The sequence below is a fragment of the Dendropsophus ebraccatus genome, chromosome 4 (genome assembly GCF_027789765.1).
Source record: "Dendropsophus ebraccatus isolate aDenEbr1 chromosome 4, aDenEbr1.pat, whole genome shotgun sequence".
Lineage (NCBI taxonomy): Eukaryota > Metazoa > Chordata > Amphibia > Anura > Hylidae > Dendropsophus > Dendropsophus ebraccatus.
The window spans coordinates 19,281,454-19,303,779 of NC_091457.1; the positions used below are offsets into that span (position 1 = coordinate 19,281,454).

At 46.1% G+C, this 22,326-nt stretch overlaps 3 protein-coding genes and 1 non-coding gene across 6 annotated transcripts in view; 3 read left to right on the forward strand and 1 right to left on the reverse strand.

Moving 5' to 3' along the window:
• SLC29A2 (solute carrier family 29 member 2) overlaps positions 1–3,798 on the forward strand; it is a 32,228-nt gene extending 28,430 nt beyond the window's left edge. For both annotated transcript variants that reach the window (XM_069968140.1, XM_069968139.1), the window contains exon 13: positions 3,118–3,798. In XM_069968140.1, coding sequence (XP_069824241.1) covers positions 3,118–3,229 — 112 coding nt within the window. In that variant the 3' untranslated portion in view covers positions 3,230–3,798. The remainder of the gene's footprint in view (positions 1–3,117) is intronic.
• A 6,284-nt stretch (positions 3,799–10,082) lies between these two features.
• On the reverse strand, positions 10,083–10,164 carry TRNAS-GCU (transfer RNA serine (anticodon GCU)). The gene has a single exon. It is a non-coding gene; the product is annotated as a tRNA-Ser (tRNA).
• Positions 10,165–10,496: 332 nt separating this feature from the next.
• B4GAT1 (beta-1,4-glucuronyltransferase 1) lies at positions 10,497–14,023 on the forward strand. Its single transcript, XM_069968141.1, has 2 exons — positions 10,497–11,816; positions 13,718–14,023. Exons 1-2 carry the CDS (start codon positions 10,743–10,745, stop codon positions 13,907–13,909), a joined length of 1,266 nt encoding a protein of 421 aa, XP_069824242.1. The 5' UTR covers positions 10,497–10,742; the 3' UTR covers positions 13,910–14,023.
• A 4,225-nt stretch (positions 14,024–18,248) lies between these two features.
• Positions 18,249–22,326, forward strand: part of BRMS1 (BRMS1 transcriptional repressor and anoikis regulator) — a 30,056-nt gene continuing 25,978 nt past the window's right edge. The window contains exons 1-2 of one of the 2 annotated variants that reach the window (XM_069965225.1): positions 18,249–18,344; positions 21,179–21,307. In XM_069965225.1, coding sequence (XP_069821326.1) covers positions 21,202–21,307 — 106 coding nt within the window. In that variant the 5' untranslated portion in view covers positions 18,249–18,344; positions 21,179–21,201. Of the gene's footprint in view, positions 18,393–21,178; positions 21,308–22,326 lie in introns of both variants that reach the window. The other variant, XM_069965224.1, reaches the window with a different exon arrangement.

The following is a 22,326-nucleotide window of genomic DNA, read 5'->3' on the forward strand; positions in this document are numbered from 1 at the left end:
TGTTCTCTGTTTATTTTCTGTTCCTGGCTTAGCTATTTGTTCATATACGGCGACTCCGTACCCACAATCTGTCCCCCCCCCCCCCCCAAACCACTTGTACCTTCGGATAGCTGCTTTTAATCCAAGATCTCTGTACTTTCTCCCCGCCCTCCTCATCATTAGGAATGCTCCAGGCAGATTGCTTCCTATTTCCCACCTGTGTGCATAATGAACATGGGCTGGATCGTTAATACACCTGTGCAAAGCTCAAACAGCAGTAAATGTTCCTGGATCATTCCTAATGATGAGGAGGATGGGTAAGAAGGATGGAGAGGTGGTGCCAGCCTAATGTAAGCCCCGGCCGTTAGACACAGCGCTTGCAGGATTAAAAGTTGTTTTTAGGACAATAACTGCATCACCTGCCGAACGGACCCCAGGACAGATCTTGGATTAAAAGCAGCTATCCGAAGGTACAAGCGGTTTGGGGGGGTCAGATTGTGCGTACAGATAAATAAATAATTAAATAATTAAGGCAACAGCTGTCATTGCGTGAAACCCACTCCCTCAAGGCATTTCCATGTAATGGTTATCAGTAGGTGTTAACTAGATTAGTTGGACTGTCTAAAACACTTGTGCGACCCCTAAGCCTCTGTTCGCCTAAAGAATCTGGAGCAACATTTACTTGCATGACACTTCAAACACTACTTCAGCTGCTACAGGCAACAACCATGATGGCTCTATGCATTCCTTCTGTGGTACATTTCTCTTCGTGAAAGCAGGTGGATATTAGAACCCCAAAAAATCCATGCCATGAAAGAGGGCTTTAAAGAAGCAGTTCACATTTTTTTTTTTTTTTAATTTGCCCCCTAGCTGTGCGCTAGCCCATATACTTACCACAGGTGATCAGTGTCCTGCAGCTTTGTGTCGGTCCCGCAGAGGCGTTCAAATCTGGCGTGCACTCACGTCATCCGCTCCTGTGACCCTCTTCTGTCTCCTGTGATTGAAGGCCGGAAGTCATGCTCTCCCATAGAGAATGCATTGGAAATTGTAATGCTGCGTTTACACGAAACGATAATTGGCCCGATCGTACGATTAAAGATGTTGGAGTTACGATTTTTTTTCATAACGATCAGCGTTTAGACGATACGATATATCGTACAGAAAATTCGTTTTGCCATCGCTTAAAGTGTCACTGTCGTGAATTTTTTTTTTGCAGAAATCAATAGTCCAGGCGATTTTAAGAAACTTTGTAATTGGGTTTATTATCCGAAAAATGCATTTTTATCATGAAAAAGCAGTTTGAAGCTCTCCCCCCTGTCTTCATTGTTCTCCTATGGAGAGAGCTAAAGAAAAGACCAAAACAGGACAACAAAGAGTTAATCTACAAATCCCTCACCCGTTATCTGTTCTGACCATCACCAGTGACCTGTCTGAGCTCAGATTACAGCTGTCACCCAGCTCCGTGCCTGTAATCCTCTGTTATCTGCTTTCTGCTGCCGGCTAACTCCCTCCTTCCTCCTCCCCCCTCCCCTCTCCCTAGAGCAGACAGGGTACGTCTCCTGCAACAAGTCACAATTTTCAGATTTTTCAGAGTGGATGAAAAAGAGGAAGGAGGGGGGGGCCTGGGAAAAGGCTTTTTACATGCAGATAATGGCAGATTTGGCTAATAAACCCAATTACAAAGTTTCTTAAAATCGCCTGGACTATTGATTTCTGCAAAAAAAAAAAATACGACAGTGACTCTTTAAGCCTATCTCACACATTGGTTAAATCGGCAAAGGACTGTTCACACGGAACGATCTCCGAATTTTTTGCGAACGATCAACGACGATTTGAGAACATGTTCAAAGATCATCGTCGTTTGATCGTTCGCTGCGTTTACACGTACGATTATCGTTCAAATTCGCTTGATAATCGCTCCGTGTAAACGCAGCATAACTTCCAGCCTTCAATCAAAGGAGACAAAAGAGGAGTCGCAGGAGCAGGTGATGTGAGCACACGCCGGATTTTAACCCCCTCCCGCCGCTGCACAGTAAATTCATGTCGCTGCAGCCTATGCCGGGTGCTGCAGCGATGTGAATTTACTTCTGAGGATGACACAGGTGTAGGAGCTGCCCCTGTGTCATCCGTGGGGGGTCCCGGCTATCAGTCATAGCCGGGGACCTGCCGGAACTCTAAGCACCGGAGCCGCGCTGACCACAGTATCTATAGGGCTCCGGAGGGAAATTTTCCCTCTACTGAGGGAGAACTGTCTCTTCGGTGTCCATCGGGGCTCTGCGAACTGATCGCAGAGCCCCCGATGGTAGTCATAGAAACCGGAAGCCTGAGGCTTCCGATTTCTATCTACGGAGGCCGTCGGGGGACAGGAGGGAGGACGGAACGCGCGCCGGGTGTGCGCCTGTCAGCTCTGCCTCCTCCCCTTTCTCCCCTGCCTCTGTTATAAGGTAGTAACAGCAGCAGGGGACATCGGAGAGGCGGCAGAACTAGGTGACATCAGCTTATGGGATCTTTAAAAAAACACAATAAAAATACCTTCAGCATGCTGAGTTTGAAAAGAATGCCAGAAATTGGAGAAGTTCAGGCAGGGAGGTTTTCTTTTCAAACGTGACTGGGAGCGAATATGTGAAAAAAACAAACAAACATGCACTTACCTCCCCGTCTCCAGCGCTGGTGCCTTATTGTAAGACGACAGTAATGTTTATGATAAGGCCCTTACAGAATAAATAAATATGCTACTACAACCTAGCCCCTGTCCATGGCTCCCTCATCCATCCAAGGTGTCCTGTGGAGCAGCATGTGATTATATGTCATCCTGACGCCTCCACTGCACCTCTGCTCTCTGTTTGTACGCAGTGTATTTCTCTGTGAGTAAACAATACATTGAGTCACATGTCATTACGTGAGTCAAACAATACATTGAGTCACATGTGCTGGAACTATTCCAAGCTATAACTCATGTAACAAAGACATAAGAAGGGTGGCGGACTGCAGTTGCTATAACAGGTGTTGTGTAGATGTGTTTTCACAGTTCAGCATTGTGTGAATATATCCAGTGTATGGGATCCTTGTTGTAGTAAGTTCTGCAATAAATCTGTGAGGAATAACTGCGTAAAGTACAATCCTTTTGTGTCTTTCCAGGAAAGTATTGCCACACGAAGGCGAGACGACCGGCGCCCTCATGACCTTCTTCCTTGCATTGGGACTGTCTGTGGGGGCAGGACTATCATTTGGCTTCAAAACCCTTTTATAAGTAGAAAACTTGGAAGTTACCTCCAGTACATACATTTACCGATCTATTCCGACCCTTAGTGTTCTACAAGACAGAATCTGCACTGATCTCACCCGTTTACTGCTTTGCTTCAGTCTGTTTTTTTTTTTTTTTTTTTTAAATCTTTACAGTTTTATTATTCCGACAGTTTTCAACCCATTTGTTGCTGCTACATTATTATTTTATAGGAAAATTATTTTAACATTATTTATGGTAAAACGTTCACAACCAGACCAGTTTTTTTGGTTACAATTTTATTTTAAATTTTTATTTTTTTTAGGCATAATATTGAAATTAGTAAAACGCATGTAGCATCTGGGGAAACTATAATCTGTTCAGTGGTATATTGTCAGTAGGACTTTGTCACCAAACAAGACAAAAAATGGAAGTGATGTCCTATCCTGTCCATCACTTCCAAATTTTCAATAGAGTTTGTATAATATACATGTACCATTCCCTCTCAATCCATGTGTACTTTCTGAAACTTGACTGACTTGCGGTCTAGACTAGGGGTAGGGAACCTTGGCTGTCCAGCTGTTGCTAAACTACAACTCCCATCATGTCTGGACAGCCAAAGCTTTAGCTTTGGCTGTCCATGCATGATGGGAGTTGTAGTTTTGCAACAACTGGAGAGCCAAGGTTCCCTACCCCTGGTCTAGTCGTAAAAACTGAACTTTAAACCTTTTGTCATGACTTCAGTGAGTGGGGTCAAAATGATTGTGTTTCTTAAATATGATAATTTTTGGAGGGTAAATTAGTTGGATGAGGTCTGCACAGTTGGTGCTGTCATCTTCTAGATGGTTCACGTGATTATTCATATTTTATCTAAGCCGGCCATAGACTTCAAAGTTGTTTCATCGTTTGGCTCTGGGTTCCTCTGCGTTTTTGCAATCCGTTTTTTGCAAAAAAAAAAAAAGGATGCATTTGTGAGCATCCATTTTTCCATTGACTTCCATTGTAAAAAAAAACGGATCAAAGAGGATCATTTTTTTTTGACGGACACAAAAACGTAGCTGACACTACTTTTGTGTCCATTAAAAAAACGTTTTGATCAGTTTTTTTTTTTTTTTTTTACAATAGAAGTCAATGGAAAAACGGATCAAAACTGATGCACACAAATGCATCCGTTTTTTTCATCCGTTTTTTGGAAAAAACGGATTAAAAAAAAAAAAAAAAAAACAGATTGCAAAAACGCAGTGTGAACCCAGCCTAAAAGGAGCATGAGGAACCGGTGGCAGTACCAAATCAAGAGTATTCATTAAAGGGATTCTCCAGAGGAAGTCCCCCTTGGTCTTAGGAGAACAGTCACGTCTGTGGGAGCAGCAGGAACTGCTGTCTAAGGTGGTGACAAGTCTCCTCTTTCCTCCTGTAAGTAGAGTAGAAGGCACTGTCCCCTGAAGTCCGACTACTGCTACTCACAGCGATACCCTTTAGAATTTAGGATTGCTGTCTCTAGCAAAGTAGCTTACTAGTATTTCCTGACTCAAGAGGGCAGCAGAGAGTTGCCGGCACCCTCTGCACTAAAGATTGTGAAGCGATCTAAAATTACCATAAAAATTTTCAAAATTTACTTTTTAAAACTTTGAAACTGCTTTTAATATAACAATACATTTTCTCTGGAGTTTCCCTTTTTAAAGGGGTTATCCAGTGCTACAAAATCATGGCCACTTTCTTTCAGACATAACACGACTCTTGTCTCCAGTTCAGGAGCAGTTTGCAATTAAGCTCCATTCACTTCAATGGAACTGAGCAGCAAAACCCCACCCAAGTTGGAGACGAGAGTGGGGCTGTCTCTGGAAGAAAGTGGCCATGTTTTTGTAGCGCTGGATAAATCCTTTAAGGATCCAACATAGCTGATTCCCTCTCCCCCAAAGAATATGGTTGTAGGTGTCTCCTAATGTTCATACAATCTAGATACAAACTACCAGGCCGAAAATAGAGATAAAATAAGGATGTATTAATTTTAATCCTTCTCCATAGACTTTAATGGAGGCTTTCCATCCTCAAAAGCTGCATTTTTAAAATACTTGTGTATTTTATGCCCCATATTACAGTCGGTACAGAAATGGATGTAATACGGACACAATCAGCTTGTGTGAGAACGCTTAAGGCTGTGGTCACGCAGTTATACTGAAATGTATAAAAATACTTGAAAATAAGTTAGCACATAGGATGCATAGAATTCCTGTAAAACACATAGAAAATGGCAGGATTTTTATTTTTTTTTAACTTTACAATCATGTGTGAACATGGCCTGAGCCGGATGGGGTCAGCAGGATAATAATCCCTCTAATAGACCCTCCTTGCAGTATATGGCAGCGCTCACACTCACAATGCTATTCCAAGTCTTTAGCAATAACCTTGAACACTTGACATGTATTTGAAGTTTATCCCATCAGCTTTTATTTATAGGAATCTAAAGGGAATATTTTTTTTTTTTTTTTTTTAGAAATGTATTTTTATTGGCTGAGTTGGAAAGGGATCTCTCTGTATAGCAGGGGGCGCATACTTTTCAACACTTGTATCATAGGCTGAATTTCTATTTCCTTTTTGGCTGTATTGATGCAACCTTATATTGTGTGTTTGCAATGTAAATGCTTGTTAATACTTTAATATTTTTTATTCTATATCATGTTATAGGCATCTGTGGCGTCACTGGCTACATATTACAGTATAATCATGATGAGTACGTGTGGTATGACACGCTCGGTGTCTGGTTTAGGATTCAGGACTGAGAACTTTACAGATGTAAGTGGAGTGGATGGATGTCCTGTTATAGGAGACGTTCTTTGGTACAGCCAGCACTTCAGTCTGATATCTGTCACCTGGTAGAATACAATGGTGCAGACTAAGGGTCCATTTACACAGAAAGATTATCTGACAGAATATCTGCCAAAGATTTGAAGCCAAAGCCAGGAATGGATTTGATCAGAGGAGAAATCTCAGTCTTTCCTTTATGACCTGTTCTCTGTTTATAGTCCGTTCCTGGCTTTGGCTGCAAAAATCTGTTGGTATAATAGTGCCCTAAAGACTCCTGCACACGTCTGCAAACTGCATGGACACCATGGGCCGCCTGCAATCTGTAGCATGTCTGGACTCTTTATAGTAAGGACTCTGGGCTTACGCACAAACCATTGAGTTAATGGTTGTGTGCATAAGCTTATAGACTTGAATGGGTCATGTACTGTCCGCTATTATGGACAGTAATCACAGATGTGTGAAAGGGGGAGGCTAGTACTGGCCTCACATCGGCGTATTGTGGATGTGTATACCTGTCCAAATTATGGACTCAAGTCTGGAACTGACCTGACGTCTGTAATATGGCTGCATATATATGTATATGCATCTGAAATACACCTGGGTGACGCCACTCTAACAGTGGTTATGGCTTACGGGGAACTCTTTTATGGACGGGCGTAGCTCTCGACAAATCAATGAGGTAGGGCTGTTACAGAACATAGGATTCTTTTTTATTTGTACATTTATTTTGTTATTTTAATGTTATGTCAAATGCTGAAACCTGGAAGAAACTAATTTTAGCATTTTACCAGTTATTTTTGTATGAATAAAGCTTTTTTTTATGACTTACATCTGTTGGTGTGTGTTAAAAACAAAAAACCAAAGCCAGCCATTCTAGCGTACTGCCAGTGATACGGTCACACGCACTTCATACACTGCACTAGTCACACTCACCACGGCATTCAGTCACACTTCTCCCAGCAGTCTGTATTGACACACGGCTTCTCCCTGCACGCCAGGCTGTTGGTAATGCCTCTCTTGGTAGGAATGATTGCAGTGTTATTGTAAGTCGCCACATCCCCAGTTAGGGCCTGTTCACACTGCGGAATCCCCGCCGCGAACTATGCTCTGAATGCCGCGTGTCTCACTACCTATATAGTATTGGGCTCCGCGGCTTTCTGCTGAAAGAATTGGCATGTCAATTCTTTCAACGGAGAGCAGAGTCGCCCTATTCTTGGCAGTGAGGCAGGCAGAATTCTGAGTGGAGTCTGTGGTTGGGATTATGCTCAGAATTTCCACCCTTCTAGTACTTGTTTTTCCCAGCTCTCTTGGACTGCAGATTGCTGAGGAGAAGCTGCTGTCCCCACCTGTCAGGTCCTGGGGCAGGTTCTCCTTACTCTTAAAATTCCTAGGACTGACTGGACACACTTTGAACTTTGCCCTAAATATTTTAGGAATCTCTAACATCTGCACAGGATGCAACTTGCACAATTTGAAAGCGTAACCAACCATACATCCACTGTTCATGGGGGCATTGCATCTGTGTCCCATTGGCAGAGTTGAAGGGGAGCTTAGTAATAGTACCCTGAGGCTGGAGCTACACAGCGATTCCCGACTGCGTAACCACCATATCACGTAGCTCCATCAAAGTGAAATGGGGGGTCACATTGCAGTGGCAAAAAAATAACAAAAACATCAAAAGCACTGATCTAATAGATCAATGCAGTTCATATGTACTGTGCATTGATCTGTATGAGCAATTTCCCTAAAAAATTTTTTAAAAACAAATATGTATTCCTCCATAGTAAAAATTCAAATTCCCCTCATTTTCTTATTTTTTTTTAAATAAAAAAAATAATATTAACATCCTTTATATAGCTGTGTGTGAAATTGTTCCTTCCTAATGGTTTTCTTTTTCTATCTAGAGACATATGTGGGTATATTTTTAGTGTTTTGTTCCCCCCCCCCCCCCCCCCCCCCCCCCCCATTTTATTTACACCTTTATTTTACTGTGTAATGAACTGTGAAACCAGACAAAAAAAATCTCCCCTGAGGAGCAGTAGTTCGCCGGAAGAGCGATGTACTCATCTCTTTCAGTCGCTCCATAGGAATGAATAGAGCCACGGGATCACCGGGGGTTCAGGGGTCGGACCCCCTGCGATCTCCTACTTTTACTCTATACTGTGGATAGAAGAAAAGTTAATTTTTCCTGGAATACCCCTTTAAATTTGGTTCCTTGAAACATGTTGCATTGAAACCGGTTTAAACCCGCATGTCTGGAGTCTGTTTTTCCTTGGATGATCAGAGTCAGTCCATCAGGTTTACACTAGCGATATGCGCCAGCGAGGTCTACTACTAATCTTCCCTTGTGAGATGTCGGGAAGGTGGAAACCTCCAATCCCTCTAATCTAATGCGCTCAATAGTGTCATGCCTACAGTACGACCACACCAGGTGAGCGGGCATTGCTATGTACATCTCCCACCAGGTGAGTGGGCATTGCTGTATACATCTCCCACCAGGTGAGCGGGCATTGCTATGTACATCTCCCACCAGGTGAGCGGGCATTGCTATATACATCTCCCACCAGGTGAGTGGGTATTGCTATATACATCTCCCACCAGGTGAGCGGGCATTGCTATATACATCTCCCACCAGGTGAGCGGGCATTGCTATATACATCTCCCACCAGGTGAGCGGGCATTGCTATATACATCTCCCACCAGGTGAGCGGGCATTGCTCTATACATCTCCCACCAGGTGAGCGGGCATTGCTATATACATCTCCCACCAGGTGAGCGGGCATTGCTTTATACATCTCCCACCAGGTGAGCGGGCATTGCTCTATACATCTCCCACCAGGTGAGCGGGCATTGCTATATACATCTCCCACCAGGTGAGCGGGCATTGCTATATACATCTCCCACCAGGTGAGCGGGCATTGCTATATACATCTCCCACCAGGTGAGCGGGCATTGCTGTATACATCTCCCACCAGGTGAGCGGGCATTGCTATATACATCTCCCACCAGGTGAGCGGGCATTGCTATATACATCTCCCACCAGGTGAGCGGGCATTGCTAAGTACATCTCCCACCAGGTGAGCGGGCATTGCTATATACATCTCCCACCAGGTGAGCGGGCATTGCTATATACATCTCCCACCAGGTGAGCGGGCATTGCTGTATACATCTCCCACCAGGTGAGCGGGCATTGCTGTATACATCTCCCACCAGGTGAGCGGGCATTGCTGTATACATCTCCCACCAGGTGAGCGGGCATTGCTCTATACATCTCCCACCAGGTGAGCGGGCATTGCTATATACATCTCCCACCAGGTGAGCGGGCATTGCTATATACATCTCCCACCAGGTGAGCGGGCATTGCTATGTGCATCTCCCACCAGGTGAGCGGGCATTGCTATATACATCTCCCACCAGGTGAGCGGGCATTGCTATATACATCTCCCACCAGGTGAGCGGGCATTGCTATATACATCTCCCACCAGGTGAGCGGGCATTGCTATGTACATCTCCCACCAGGTGAGCGGGCATTGCTATGTACATCTCCCACCAGGTGAGCGGGCATTGCTATATACATCTCCCACCAGGTGAGCGGGCATTGCTGTATACATCTCCCACCAGGTGAGCGGGCATTGCTATATACATCTCCCACCAGGTGAGCGGGCATTGCTATATACATCTCCCACCAGGTGAGCGGGCATTGCTATGTACATCTCCCACCAGGTGAGCGGGCATTGCTGTATACATCTCCCACCAGGTGAGCGGGCATTGCACAGCGCGGTCATTTCATCATTTCAAATCCCTGATTCTATTATTTCACTGGGATGAATATGTATATATATTTTTTTTCCTTTAATTATTGCCTATATGCACCTATATACAATACACATGTATCTCATCAGAGCTGATCGCCCCCATGAACTGTTACTATTCTAAGTGTACAGGCGCTGGTCATGGCTGATCCTCCATACAGTCAGCAGTCTGGCAGAAGATCAGGGTCTGGGGTCATTCATTCTTCTAGTGAATCTGAGAAAAGAAATAATTTCCGTGCAGAATCTGTGAGACAGGAAAAATTCGACGAGGATGGGATTCGAACCCACGCGTGCAGAGCACAATGGATTAGCAGTCCATCGCCTTAACCACTCGGCCACCTCGTCTTGTGATTTCAGGAGATTTTTCTTCCTCCATTACATGCCTCCCTATGTGGGATCACAACATTAACCTTCACGTACTACAACTCCCAGCCTCCTCTCCTTCTATCCTGTTATGATTCCTGAGCATAGATACACATACAGATCCGGGATTACTGAATGAACATGAACATTTGCACGCTAAATATCTCCCACTTGCTCCTCCGAGGCGCCAGAGGGCGCTGCGACTGGAAAGGATTGTTGTTGTTTCCAGGCGCACAGCTGATGCTCTTTGTAAGGAAGGCGAGTGACGTCGTGGGCGGGGCTTCGGACGGGCGTACGTGCGTGCGTGCCCGTGCGTGTAGTTCTCAGGAGCAGCTGATTGCTGAGTGCGGCAGGTCCTGGACGGCGGGTCACGTGGGTGGCAGCGGTGCCAGGCTTCACAATGAGGAGCTGCCTGTTCCTCTGCCCTTGCAGTGAGCTCATTGTGCCACACGGGGCTGTGTGATGGGTGTAGAGTGCAAGCTCTGCTGCCATCTCACAGTCACCTACAGGGAGAGGAGCTGATTTCACCTTTAAGAGCAGCATCAGAGCCAGACAGGGCAATGCCAACTGCAGTGCGCTGCTCCTTTTACCGCGTGGTCCTTGTCGCCCTCCTCCTGGTGGCGCTCCTTCAGCTCCTGTATCTTTCGCTTCTCTCTAACCTCCATGGGCAGCAGCAGCCGCGGTCGGCCCATCCGGTGCCAGCGGGCACTCCTCATACAGAACCCAGATGGCTGCGGGAACAGAGGGATCACCTGAAGGCCGTGTTGGCGTCCGGCGGCATACTAGATGCCAGCGGACAGTACCGAATTTATCGCCACCTCTTGGCGCGTGAAGGTGGGCAGTCGAAGGATGTGGCGCTAGCCTCTCATGCCAGCCTCAGCAACCTGTGGCATCTGCAGGAGCTGGTACAGCGGTGGGATGGCAGAATTTCATTGGCGCTCTTTGCATCTAGTGCCGCTCAGGCTAAACTGGCCACTGTGTTAACCTATACCCTTGCCCAGCTGTGCCCCTCAGTGCGGCAGAGGGTATCTTTCCATCTGGTGTGCCAATCTGGGGATACGGCCGTTTTCCCCGAACAAGAGGATGCGGCAGAGTTTGCCCATCTTCAGACGTGCCAGGCTGTGTTTGCCAAGGCGGCCATGATGGGCACCAATATAATAAACTATGCAGGGAACGCCTCTTATCCTAACAACTTACTGAGGAACCTCGCCAGGACTGAGATCGGGGGCACGGCCTTCGTGCTGGTGGTCGACGCAGACATGGTGCCCAGTCAGGGGCTGCGGTCAGGCTTTTTGGATCTGGCCGCTCAAGGGGTTGACCCGCACCTGGTGTTTGTGGTGCCCGCCTTTGAAATTAGACATACCCGCCGGCTGCCTGGCACCAAGGAGGAATTGGTACGGCTGTACCAGGTGGGAGAAGTGCGAGCGTTCTATGAAGAGTTGTGTCCACGATGCCAGGCGCCGACCAACTATTCAGCCTGGATAAACCTGCCGGATAAGGGCAACGCTGGCAGACTGGCCGTCGCCTATGTGGTGGAGTGGAGAGATCCCTGGGAACCGTTTTACATCGGGACTAAAGACGTGCCAGCCTACGACGAGCGCTTCAAGCAGTACGGATTCAACAGGATCAGTCAGGTAATGCCCCGCCTAGAATAAGCCCTCACTGTTAGGTCTGACTCCTGGCACCACCCCCATCCTGGTGCTCGAGGAGGCAGCCTCTTCAGTGTTCCCTCCACTCTAGTAATGGCCGTGCTAGGTTCCAATCTGCTGACGCTGTTAGGTCAAGGAGACACATGATACCTTTCATCCATCCATCTGTGCTTCCTCAAAGTGTATCTGTCTCTACAAATAACTTCTGACATCTCATCAGACAATGTAAAAAGTTATTGATCACAGTGGGTCTCACTGCTGAGACTTGATGTGATCAGTAGGTTCGTATGAACCAGAAATCCGTCAGGTTCGCTCATCTCTAGTGATCAGGAGATGTAGCCGGAGAGAGATCTCGGCAATGTCATCTGCTCCCTGGCCAGCCGCTCATTCCCTCAGTATTTTTCAATGTTAAGTCTATGAGAAAATGTTGATGGAATAGGCGGCCAGCTGGGGAGTGGATCACGTTGCCGCTCTATCTCCCGACCACATTGGGTCTGAGACCCAATAACTTACGACGTGCCAAAGGGTATTTGTAGTGATGGCGCCCATTTATTGTTAGAAAAATGATCCTGTGCAGGTGCCCAAGAAGCTTTCAAAAGCCGCTGAATTGCTGCAAGCTAGAAGACCTCCTTGCCCCCCTTCCCATCCCTTTCCCATCTATTGACAGTTGGAAGGGGGAGCGAGGAAACATTCCAGCTTGAAGCAGATCAGGGTCTTGCACAGGAGAATAAAAGCTTTTTTTCTATGGTATGGAAGTACAGACCTATATGGGAAAGGTTTTGTGTCTCCATGACTAACAGCTGTCTAACAGTGTCAGCAGTTTGGAATGTGAATTGCACCTGACAGATTCACTTTAAGGAGTGCTGCCTGGGCTCTGTACATTGTACAGTGGTTGTTCTGGGTAACTGCAGTGCATCCTATTGAAGTGAATGGGAGCCACACTGTGGTAACCTGGTGCCATCACTGCACAATGTGCGGAGCCGGAGATCAACTGATTTTACGTTTGTTAGAGAGAATTCCAGTCTCGGAATAATAAGGCTTTGTTCACACACGTTGCGGTTTCACTGTAATTATGTAGTACTGCATTGTGTGAACACCGCTTCAGGGGATAAGAACCATGTTAGCCTGTGTGTAAGTGAGCATTGATCTTGGTGATCTTCGCTAGTTTACAGATTCTTGACCAGACCTCGATCAGCTGGATCAGTTGTGAATCTTTCCTGCGATCAGCTGACACTGACACATCTAACACTGACAACGTCCCTTTATTACACGGGGAGATGTGCTGCCGACGGCTGATCATTTTCTAGCAGGTCACCTGTCGGCTGATCGCTGTCCTTGTTTCAAAGGGCCATATTGGGCATTCTTTTACGCCAGCAGAAAAAAAAAATCTTTTAAATCAGCTGGTGTCAGTAGGTTATACAGATTTGTAAATTTCTATGTTAAAAAAATCTCATGTCTTCCAGTACTTATCAGCTGCTGTATGTCCTGCAGGAAAAGGTGTATTCTTTCCAGTCTAACACTGGGCTCTCTGCTGCCACCTCTGTCCATGTTAGGTACTGTCCAGAGCAGTAGCAAATCCTCATAGAAAACCTCTACTGCTCTGGACCGTTCCTGACATGGACAGAGGTGGCAGCAGAGAGCGCTGTGTCAAATGGGAAAGTATACACCATTTCATGCAGGACATACAGCAGCTGATAAGTACTGGAAGACTTGAGATTTTTTTAACATAGAAGTAAACAACATCCATATAACTTTCTGACACCAGTTGATTTGAAAGAAACATTTCACCAGAGTTCCCCTTTAATCCACACACAGGGCAAATAGAAGTATATACATGACTGTAGGGTCATCACAGACAATTCATTGTCTTTCCTTCTCTTCCTCAGGCCTGTGAACTGAACATGGCCGGCTTCTCCTTTGCCGTCCTGGACTCTGCGTTTTTGCTCCACAAAGGATATAAGTTACCTGGAGACTTTCACAGTCAAAAGGAGGTCGAGAACAAAAGGAACCGGCAACTCTACAGAGGCTTCAAGGAGGAGCTGAAGATGAAGTACCCCGACTCTGGCAGACGCTGCTAATAGTGGGCAGGCCGGACTGTAAGAACCCAGCATGTCCTTTAAGGAACGGGACAGGGAGGGTCATGTGACGCCGTAACAATAGAGCTCCTGTTATCTAGAATTCTGGGAATCCAGCGCACATCTAGCGACCCTCTATTGTCCTGTAATGTGTGTGTGTATTTATTGATGTGTGAGACTACTGAGAATCTGATACTGTATCCATCTGCTTCCGGCCGCCCTCCTCTCCGGTCCTCGTAGCCATTTCTTTCACGTTAGTTTTGTTAGGAAAGTCATTTAAAGGGGTATTCTGTGTGTGATATATATATATATATATATATATATATATATATATATATATATATATATATATATATATATATATATATATATATATATATATGTGTTTTCATTTTTTTTTTTTTTTTTTACATTTATAAATTGATTGAACCAGTCCCTCTACTGCCACCAGTGGGTGTTGGTAACTGCAGGAGTGCACAAGCCCTGATCCCGGCATTTTTACATATCGCTGCTGCATACAGATCCTCCCCTGATGTCTATAGAATACATGTTACCATTAGAATAGACGTTGCACTTGGAAGCTTTCTGTGTCAGTAGTACTGCAGCCTCCCCTGATGTCTAAATAATACATGTTATTGTTAGAATAGACTGTACACTGGGGGAAGCTGTCTGTGCCAGTAGTGCTGCAGCCTCCCCTGATGTCTATAAAATCCATGTTATTGTTAAAATAGATAGTACACTAGGGGTAGCTGTCTGTGTCACTAGTGCTGCAGCCTCCCCTGATGTCTATATAATACATGTTTGTATTAGAATAGACATTACACTTGGGGAAGCTGTCTGTGTAAGTAGTGCTGTGGTCCTGTTAATGTTAATCACCACTCACTCTCCTACAGGCTGCAGCACTAGTGACACAGACAGCTTTCCCAGTGTAATGCTAACATGTATTATATAGACATCAGGGGAGGCTACAGCACTAGTGATACTGACAGCTTCCCCCAGTGTAATGTCTATTCTAATGCTAACATGTATTATATAGACATCAGGGGAGGCTCAGTATCTGCTGGTAGCAGCGCTAGTAATGTGTCACTATATTGGGGCCAGGGCTTGTGCATTCCTGCAGTTCCCCATACAACCATTGGACCATGTCACCCCATACAGCTGCCGCTTAATATAAAAATAACTAAAAAAATGAAATCTTTAATAACATTATATTATAAGGTTATGCAACTGTGAAAAAATGTAAAAAAAAAAAATTAAATTATTCTCCAGAATACCCCTTTAATGTTGGTCTCGTATGACTATAGCATTCATATAATAGACTGACCTACCCTATAGCAGTCAGAGATGTACTGATGGTCCAGGTGCTGCACTGTGTGGACTATGAACTGTGGCTGTTACATTCATGTAGATCAGGCCTGACTTGTATTATATGAAATCCGTGTTCAGACTGGAGACGCTCCCGACCAATGACTGGCACGCAGAAGTACATCCGAATAATATCTACCAGCAGAGGAATAGATACTCTCTGCTGTACGGTGGGCGCTCTCCTGACCTTGCTACACCTCCAGCCTTTAGTCATCTGACCACTCCTCATCTTCATCTTTTCTCCTCCGTGCCGGTCTACTAGCAGTATTTGGAGCTGGAATAAAAAATAAACCGCTCAATAGTATTTTTTTTTTTTTTTTTTTTTTTTTTAAGTTTGCGTAATAGATCATCACCTTCCTCTGGTTAAAACTGAATCCATTTGGGTTTACAGGTAATGTACAGCCATAACATGTCAGTGTGGCATTGGTGAAAGGTTTCCTTGAAGGAGTTATCCAGAATTAAAAAAAAAAAAAGCACAGTTACTTTAAAAACTAAAAAGAAAAAAATTGCGCCACTCCTGTCCTCAGGTTGTGTGTGGTATTCCAGTTCAGCTCCATTGACATTGATGAAACCACGTCCAACCTGAGGACAGGAGTGGTGCTGTTTCTGGAATTATTGGACCTGAGCATTTCCATGCTGGCTTTACCATGTGCACGAAAACCTTAAAGAGAGTCTGTCAGTAGGTTTATGGCGTCCTATCTCGTGGTAGCATAGCTAGTGACAGAGAAGCTGAACAGAATGATGTATCACTTACATTATTCTGTGCAGCTGATCCAGAGATCTCCTCCTGAATAACATGGACAATAAGTAGTCCTCTCCATTATGTGCATGAGCTCAGTAGTCCTGGATATTCATGAGAAGCAGAAAACTCCACCCACCAGCTGCTGATTGGCAGTTATCTATCCATTCTGTGTAGTCAGCAACTGTCAATCAGCAGTTGGAGGGCTGCGGCAAGAATCCTATTCTCCTGCATATTAGGAGAACGGCTGAACAGAATGATGTAAGTAATACACCGATCTGTTCAGCATTTCTGTCACTAGTTTATGCTGCCCTCATTTAAGGTGGAATAAACCTAGTGACAGATTCCTTTTAAAGAGACTGTGCGCACCTGGACCTGACCCAAGGTGCTGACAGTATGCAGTAGGTGGATGCACACTAGTCAGCAGGATACCTCTGCCTATTCTGTCCGTAGCGGCGATGCTACACAATATCCATTTTCCAACTCTAATGAAGAGTCAAAGAGGAGCTGTGGTGTAGCACTCACGCCATCTTCCTGGTCTGCACAAGCGCTGGCTTGGTGGGAAGCCAAGTCTTCCAGTACTTATCAGCTGCTGTATGTCCTGCAGGAAGTGGTGTATACTTTCCATTTTGACACAGTGCTCTCTGCTGCCAACTCTGTCCAGAGCAGCAGCAAATCCCTATAGAAAACCTCTCCTACTCTGGACAGTTCCTGGCATGGACAGAGGTGGCAGCAGAGAGCACTGTGTCAGACTGGAAAGAATACACCACTTTCTGTAGGACATACAGCAGCTGATAAGTGCTGGAAGATGTGAGATTTTTAAATAGAAATAAATAACAAATCTGTATAACTTTCTGCCATCAGTTGATTTGATGAGTTAAAGGAGATAACCGAGGATTAAAAGGTATCCCCTGTTCACATGATAGAGAACAACTGATTGGGGGGGGATCTTCACCAAACCCAAGATTGTCCTCTTAGTGATGCAGCCCGCTTCTTTGTTTCTCTTTCTTTCAAATCAACTGGTGTCAAAAAGTTATATAGATTTGTAATTTACTTCTATAAAAAAAAAAAATCTCCAGTCTTCCAGTACTTATCAGCTGCTGTATGCCCTGCAGGAAAGGTTGTTTTATTTTCAGTCTGACACAGTGCTCTCTGCTGACACCTCTGGCGGAGACAGGAACTGTCCAGAGAAGGGGAGGCTTTCTATGGGGATCCTTATAGAAAACCTGCTCAGGACAGTTCCTGTCTCCTTCAGAGATGTCAGCAAAAAAACATTTCCCGCAGGACATACAGCAGCTGATAAGTACTGGAAGACTGGAGATTTTTTTAATAGGATTTAGATAATAGGTTTAATAGGATTTTTTTATAGAATTTAAAAAAAAAAAAAAAAAAAAAAGGATTTTCGCTGGACAACCCCTTTAATCATTCTACGAGGACCACAAGTCAGAAACGCGTCAGTTTTGTGTTATTTTTTTCTCTGTTTGTATTGAGGCCATTGAGGACTGAGAAATCCACTGGACATATGAAGAATCATCTGTTCCTGCCCATCTCACCTTTAAAGTCACTCGTCTGCAAAGTCAGCGTTTAAAGGGATAATCCAGACTTTAAAGGGGTACTCCAGCAACACTCCTGTCCTCAGTTTGGGTGCGGTACTGCAGCTCTGTTCTGTTGAATGGTGCTGAATTGTAATACGACACACAACCTGAGGACAAGGGTGGCGCTGTTCTTGCAAGAAAGTAACTTTTTTTATGATTATTATTATAATCCTGGGTAACTCTTTTAACAATTTGCACAGCACCAAACAATGTTCCCCACCTGTGGCCCTCCAGTTTGGGCAAAACTACAACTGCCATCATGCCTGGACTGCAAGGCATGTTGGGAATTGTAGTTTTGCTACATTAGTATGTCTCCTTTCATTATCTCCTTATATGCGTTTATTACAGGTTAATATACAAATACACCTAGGATACAATACACAAGAAGCGTTTTGGACGCGTCTACAGCTTTTATTAGAACTAATAGTGGGATGTTGAAAGCGGAAGCTATCAATAAGCATCACAGACAGACTTCGGCTTGACACCGCATCCCACAATGCACCGCTTCCAGGTTCGCTCTGATGCGTCAACACAACTCTATTACTTCCTCTGTTCCGATTGGTCGAAGGGCTTGACATGTCAGGATCCGGCCCAATCCTGATTGGTTGCTCTTCTCGCGCGCGCTCTCCTTGCTTGGCGCTCCCCCACGTCTGTCAAAGGCGATAGCTGTGGGCGGGGCGATGCGATGACGTCACAACCAAACTAAAGGAAACGAGTAAAGAAGTAGTACAGTATAGTAGTAAGTGAATGAAACAGGAGGGAGGCGGGACGGTCCGGGCATTCACAGGTTAATAGTCATATGTGATGAAGGGGTTAATGGGCAGGAGACTGACCTCACACTGATTGTGTATGAGAAAGGGGTGCCAGCCTCTAGATCAGGGGTGCCGGGGTGGTGGGTAGATGTGATGGTATATGCCAGGGGGGGGTAGATGTGTTGGTATATGCCAGGGGGGGGGGTAGATGTGTTGGTATATGCCGGGGGGGGGGGGGTAGATGTGTTGGTATATGCCAGGGGGGGTTGGGTATAAGTGTTGGTATATGCCAGGGGGATGGGTAGATGTGTTGGTATATGCCAGGGGGGGGGGGGGGGGGTAGATGTGTTGGTATATGCCGGGGGGGGGGGGGGGTAGATGTGTTGGTATATGCCAGGGGGGGATGGGTATAAGTGTTGGTATATGCCAGGGGGTGGGTAGATGTGTTGGTATATGCCAGGGGGGGGGGGTAGATGTGTTGGTATATGCCAGGGGGGGGATGGGTATAAGTGTTGGTATATGCCAGGGGGATGGGTAGATGTGTTGGTATATGCCAGGGGGGGGGGTAGATGTGTTGGTATATGCCGGGGGGGGGGGGGCTAGATGTGTTGGTATATGCCAGGGGGGGGTTGGGTATAAGTGTTGGTATATGCCAGGGGGATGGGTAGATGTGTTGGTATATGCCAGGGGGGGGGTAGATGTGTTGGTATATGCCGGGGGGGGGGTAGATGTGTTGGTATATGCCAGGGGGGGGATGGGTATAAGTGTTGGTATATGCCAGGGGGATGGGTAGATGTGTTGGTATATGCCAGGGGGGGGATGGGTATAAGTGTTGGTATATGCCAGGGGGATGGGTAGATGTGTTGGTATATGCCAGGGGGGGGGGGTAGATGTGTTGGTATATGCCGGGGGGGGGGGGGGGCTAGATGTGTTGGTATATGCCAGGGGGGGTGGGTAGATGTGTTGGTATATGCCGGGGGGGGGGGTAGATGTGTTGGTATATGCCAGGGGGATGAGTAGATGTGTTGGTATATGCCAGGGGGATGAGTAGATGTGTTGGTATATGCCAGGGGGGGTGGGTAGATGTGTTGGTATATGCCGGGGGGGGGGGGGATAGATGTGTTGGTATATGCTGCGGGGGATGGGTAGATGTGTTGGTATATGCCGGGGGGATGAGTAGATGTGTTGGTATATGCCGGGGGGGGGGGGGGATAGATGTGTTGGTATATGCCAGGGGGATGAGTAGATGTGTTGGTATATGCCAGGGGGATGGGTAGATGTGTTGGTATATGCCGGGGGGGGGGGGGTAGATGTGTTGGTATATGCCAGGGGGATGAGTAGATGTGTTGGTATATGCCAGGGGGGGTGGGTAGATGTGTTGGTATATGCCAGGGGGATGAGTAGATGTGTTGGTATATGCCAGGGGGGGATGGGTATAAGTGTTGGTATATGCCAGGGGGGTGGGTAGATGTGTTGGTATATGCCAGGGGGGGGATGGGTATAAGTGTTGGTATATGCCAGGGGGGTGGGTAGATGTGTTGGTATATGCCGGGGGGGGGGGGATAGATGTGTTGGTATATGCCAGGGGGATGAGTAGATGTGTTGGTATATGCCAGGGGGGGGGATGGGTATAAGTGTTGGTATATGCCAGGGGGGTGGGTAGATGTGTTGGTATATGCCAGGGGAGTGGGTAGATGTGTTGGTATATGCCAGGGGGATGAGTAGATGTGTTGGTATATGCTGGGGGGGATGGGTATATGTGTTGCTAAATGCCGGGGGGATGGGTGTGCACCAGGCCAGAATATACCACTTGGTGCCCTGTGATGTGTGATATAGAAAACATGGTGACGCTTCTGTGCTATTCCAGTTATTGTGACTTCTCCCTATAGAACTCCCGGGGGTGTAGTACTGTAGTGCAGACGCCATGATGCTGTAAAGCAGATGCTTTGCTTTGGCTGTCCAGGCATGATGGGATTTGTAGTTTTCCCACAACTGGAAGGCCGCAGGTCCCCCTCCCTGCCTAAACTATAAACACAGCGTCCAATGAACAGCTGCAATACCGCACCCAAACTGAGGACGAGAGTGGTGCTGAAAGACAGCGGCCATGTTCTTCTAAGCCTGGCTAACCCTTTTAAAGGGGTTGAATAGAGCACTTTTTTGGCACACGCGCCCAGGGTGGTTCACTCATTCTCTTTGGAGATTCCAGACATTGTACGCGGCCATCTTCAGCGGCTTCCTAGAGAATGAACAGAGTGCCGACCCACCGCTCAATTCAGCGAGGAGATGTATGGCGCCGTCTTACAGTAGGATTCTCTCTGTTGCCCACGGCAACCAGTCACAGCTCGGCTTTCATTCCTCACATTGCTCTGATAAAGTAGAAGCTAAGCTGTGATTGGTTGCTTCGGGCAACAGAGAGAATCTTACTGTAAGACAGCACACTTTATGGCAGCTGCAGCACACTTTATGGCAAGTGCAGTAACCTTATGGCAACACATTTTATGGCAGCTGCAGCACACTTTATGGCAGCTGCAGTGAATTGTATTGAGTGACAGGAGCAGCGTAAAGGGCAAATAATCACAAAATTCTGACATAATGAGGGATTATATGTAATAAGGAATGTGCGCAAAGGGCCGCATGTATAATCTAGTGATTGTTTGCCCAGCCCTGGCCCTGAGGGTGATGGGGGAGGGGATGGCACCAGGGAGCAGGGTAGATGTCTTGGTATATGCCCGGGGGATGGGTTCGCACCAGGCTCGGTTAGCAGCCGCGTACAGTGCAAATGCTCATCGTCTGATTATGTTTTTTTTTTTTTTTTTTGTAGAGAACGACGTTTGTCCTCCCACAATGGAGGCAGAAGCAGACTCGGCCACAGAAATGAACGGGCAGGAAGAAGCGGACAGTGAGCGGGAGGACAGCGTCAGCCAGTCGGATTCTGAGGAGGAGAGCTCTGGTTTGTGTCTGCAGCATTGCTTCCTCTATTGATGTCCTCTATGTCTGGTATACGTACAGATTGCCGCCTGTCACCTCGGCTTAGCGCTCTGGTTGTCTGCCTAGCGTTGTCATGATTCTACCTGTATAAAGCAATGGCATACAGATGATGGCCTGACAACACTGCGCCCGCGCCAAAGGAGCCGAGATGGTAGCATGACTTCCTAAAGCGATGAGCGAACTTGTTCATCATGGTTCTCTGAACCCAAACGCTCGCCATTTGACTCCCGACGGCTGGAGAAGTTAAATGTTCATTGACTTCCATTATAATAAAAAAAATAAAAAAAAAGATGAAGTTTTTAATAATGGAAAAACGGATGCACACAAATGCATCTGCTTTTCATCCGTTTTTTTCCATCCATTTTTCCCGTTAACTGGGCAGCAAAAACGCAGTGTGAACCCAGCCGTAGTCTCTTACCTTCATCCTGTTCCTGTGCTGTTTGTAGTGTAAGGCTATGGTCGCACAACGTCCAAAAAAAGCTAAAAGGCGTCCTCTTTTTTTGTGTTTAAACAGACGTCCGTTATTGCATCCTTTTAAGTGACTTTAATAAAATGTATTGAAGTCTATAGAAAAAACTGACTTCTTTTTCACACATTGTAACGAATGACGGACGTCTTTTGAGGCGGACGCATTTGATACAATGTGTGAAAAAAAGATGTCCGTTATTCCATAGACCAATGCATTTTAGTCAACCCACTTAAAATGGTGCGATAACGGACGTCTTTTTAAACACAAGAACGGACGTTTTTTTTTCCTTTTTTGGACGTTGTGTGAACATAGCCTAATCCTGTATCTAGTAAGGGAGCTTGGTGCACTGGGGGCGGAGCTACAGCCTCAAAATCACTGATCTGACCTGCCCACTCCTCTGATAATCATTAGAAGGGGAGGGCGGGGGTGGATCAGCGCTCAGGAGGCACTAGCCCCGCCCCCAGTGCTCCAAACGGCCTTACCCGGGACACAGGATTACATTGAAACTGCAT

Coding starts and splice junctions, on each gene's coding strand:
- B4GAT1 (XM_069968141.1), top strand. CDS start 10,743: ATGCCAACTGCAGTGCGCTGCTCCTTTTACCGCGTGGTCCTTGTCGCC. Junction 11,817..13,717: donor GATTCAACAGGATCAGTCAG/GTAATGCCCCGC, acceptor TCTCTTCCTCAG/GCCTGTGAACTGAACATGGC.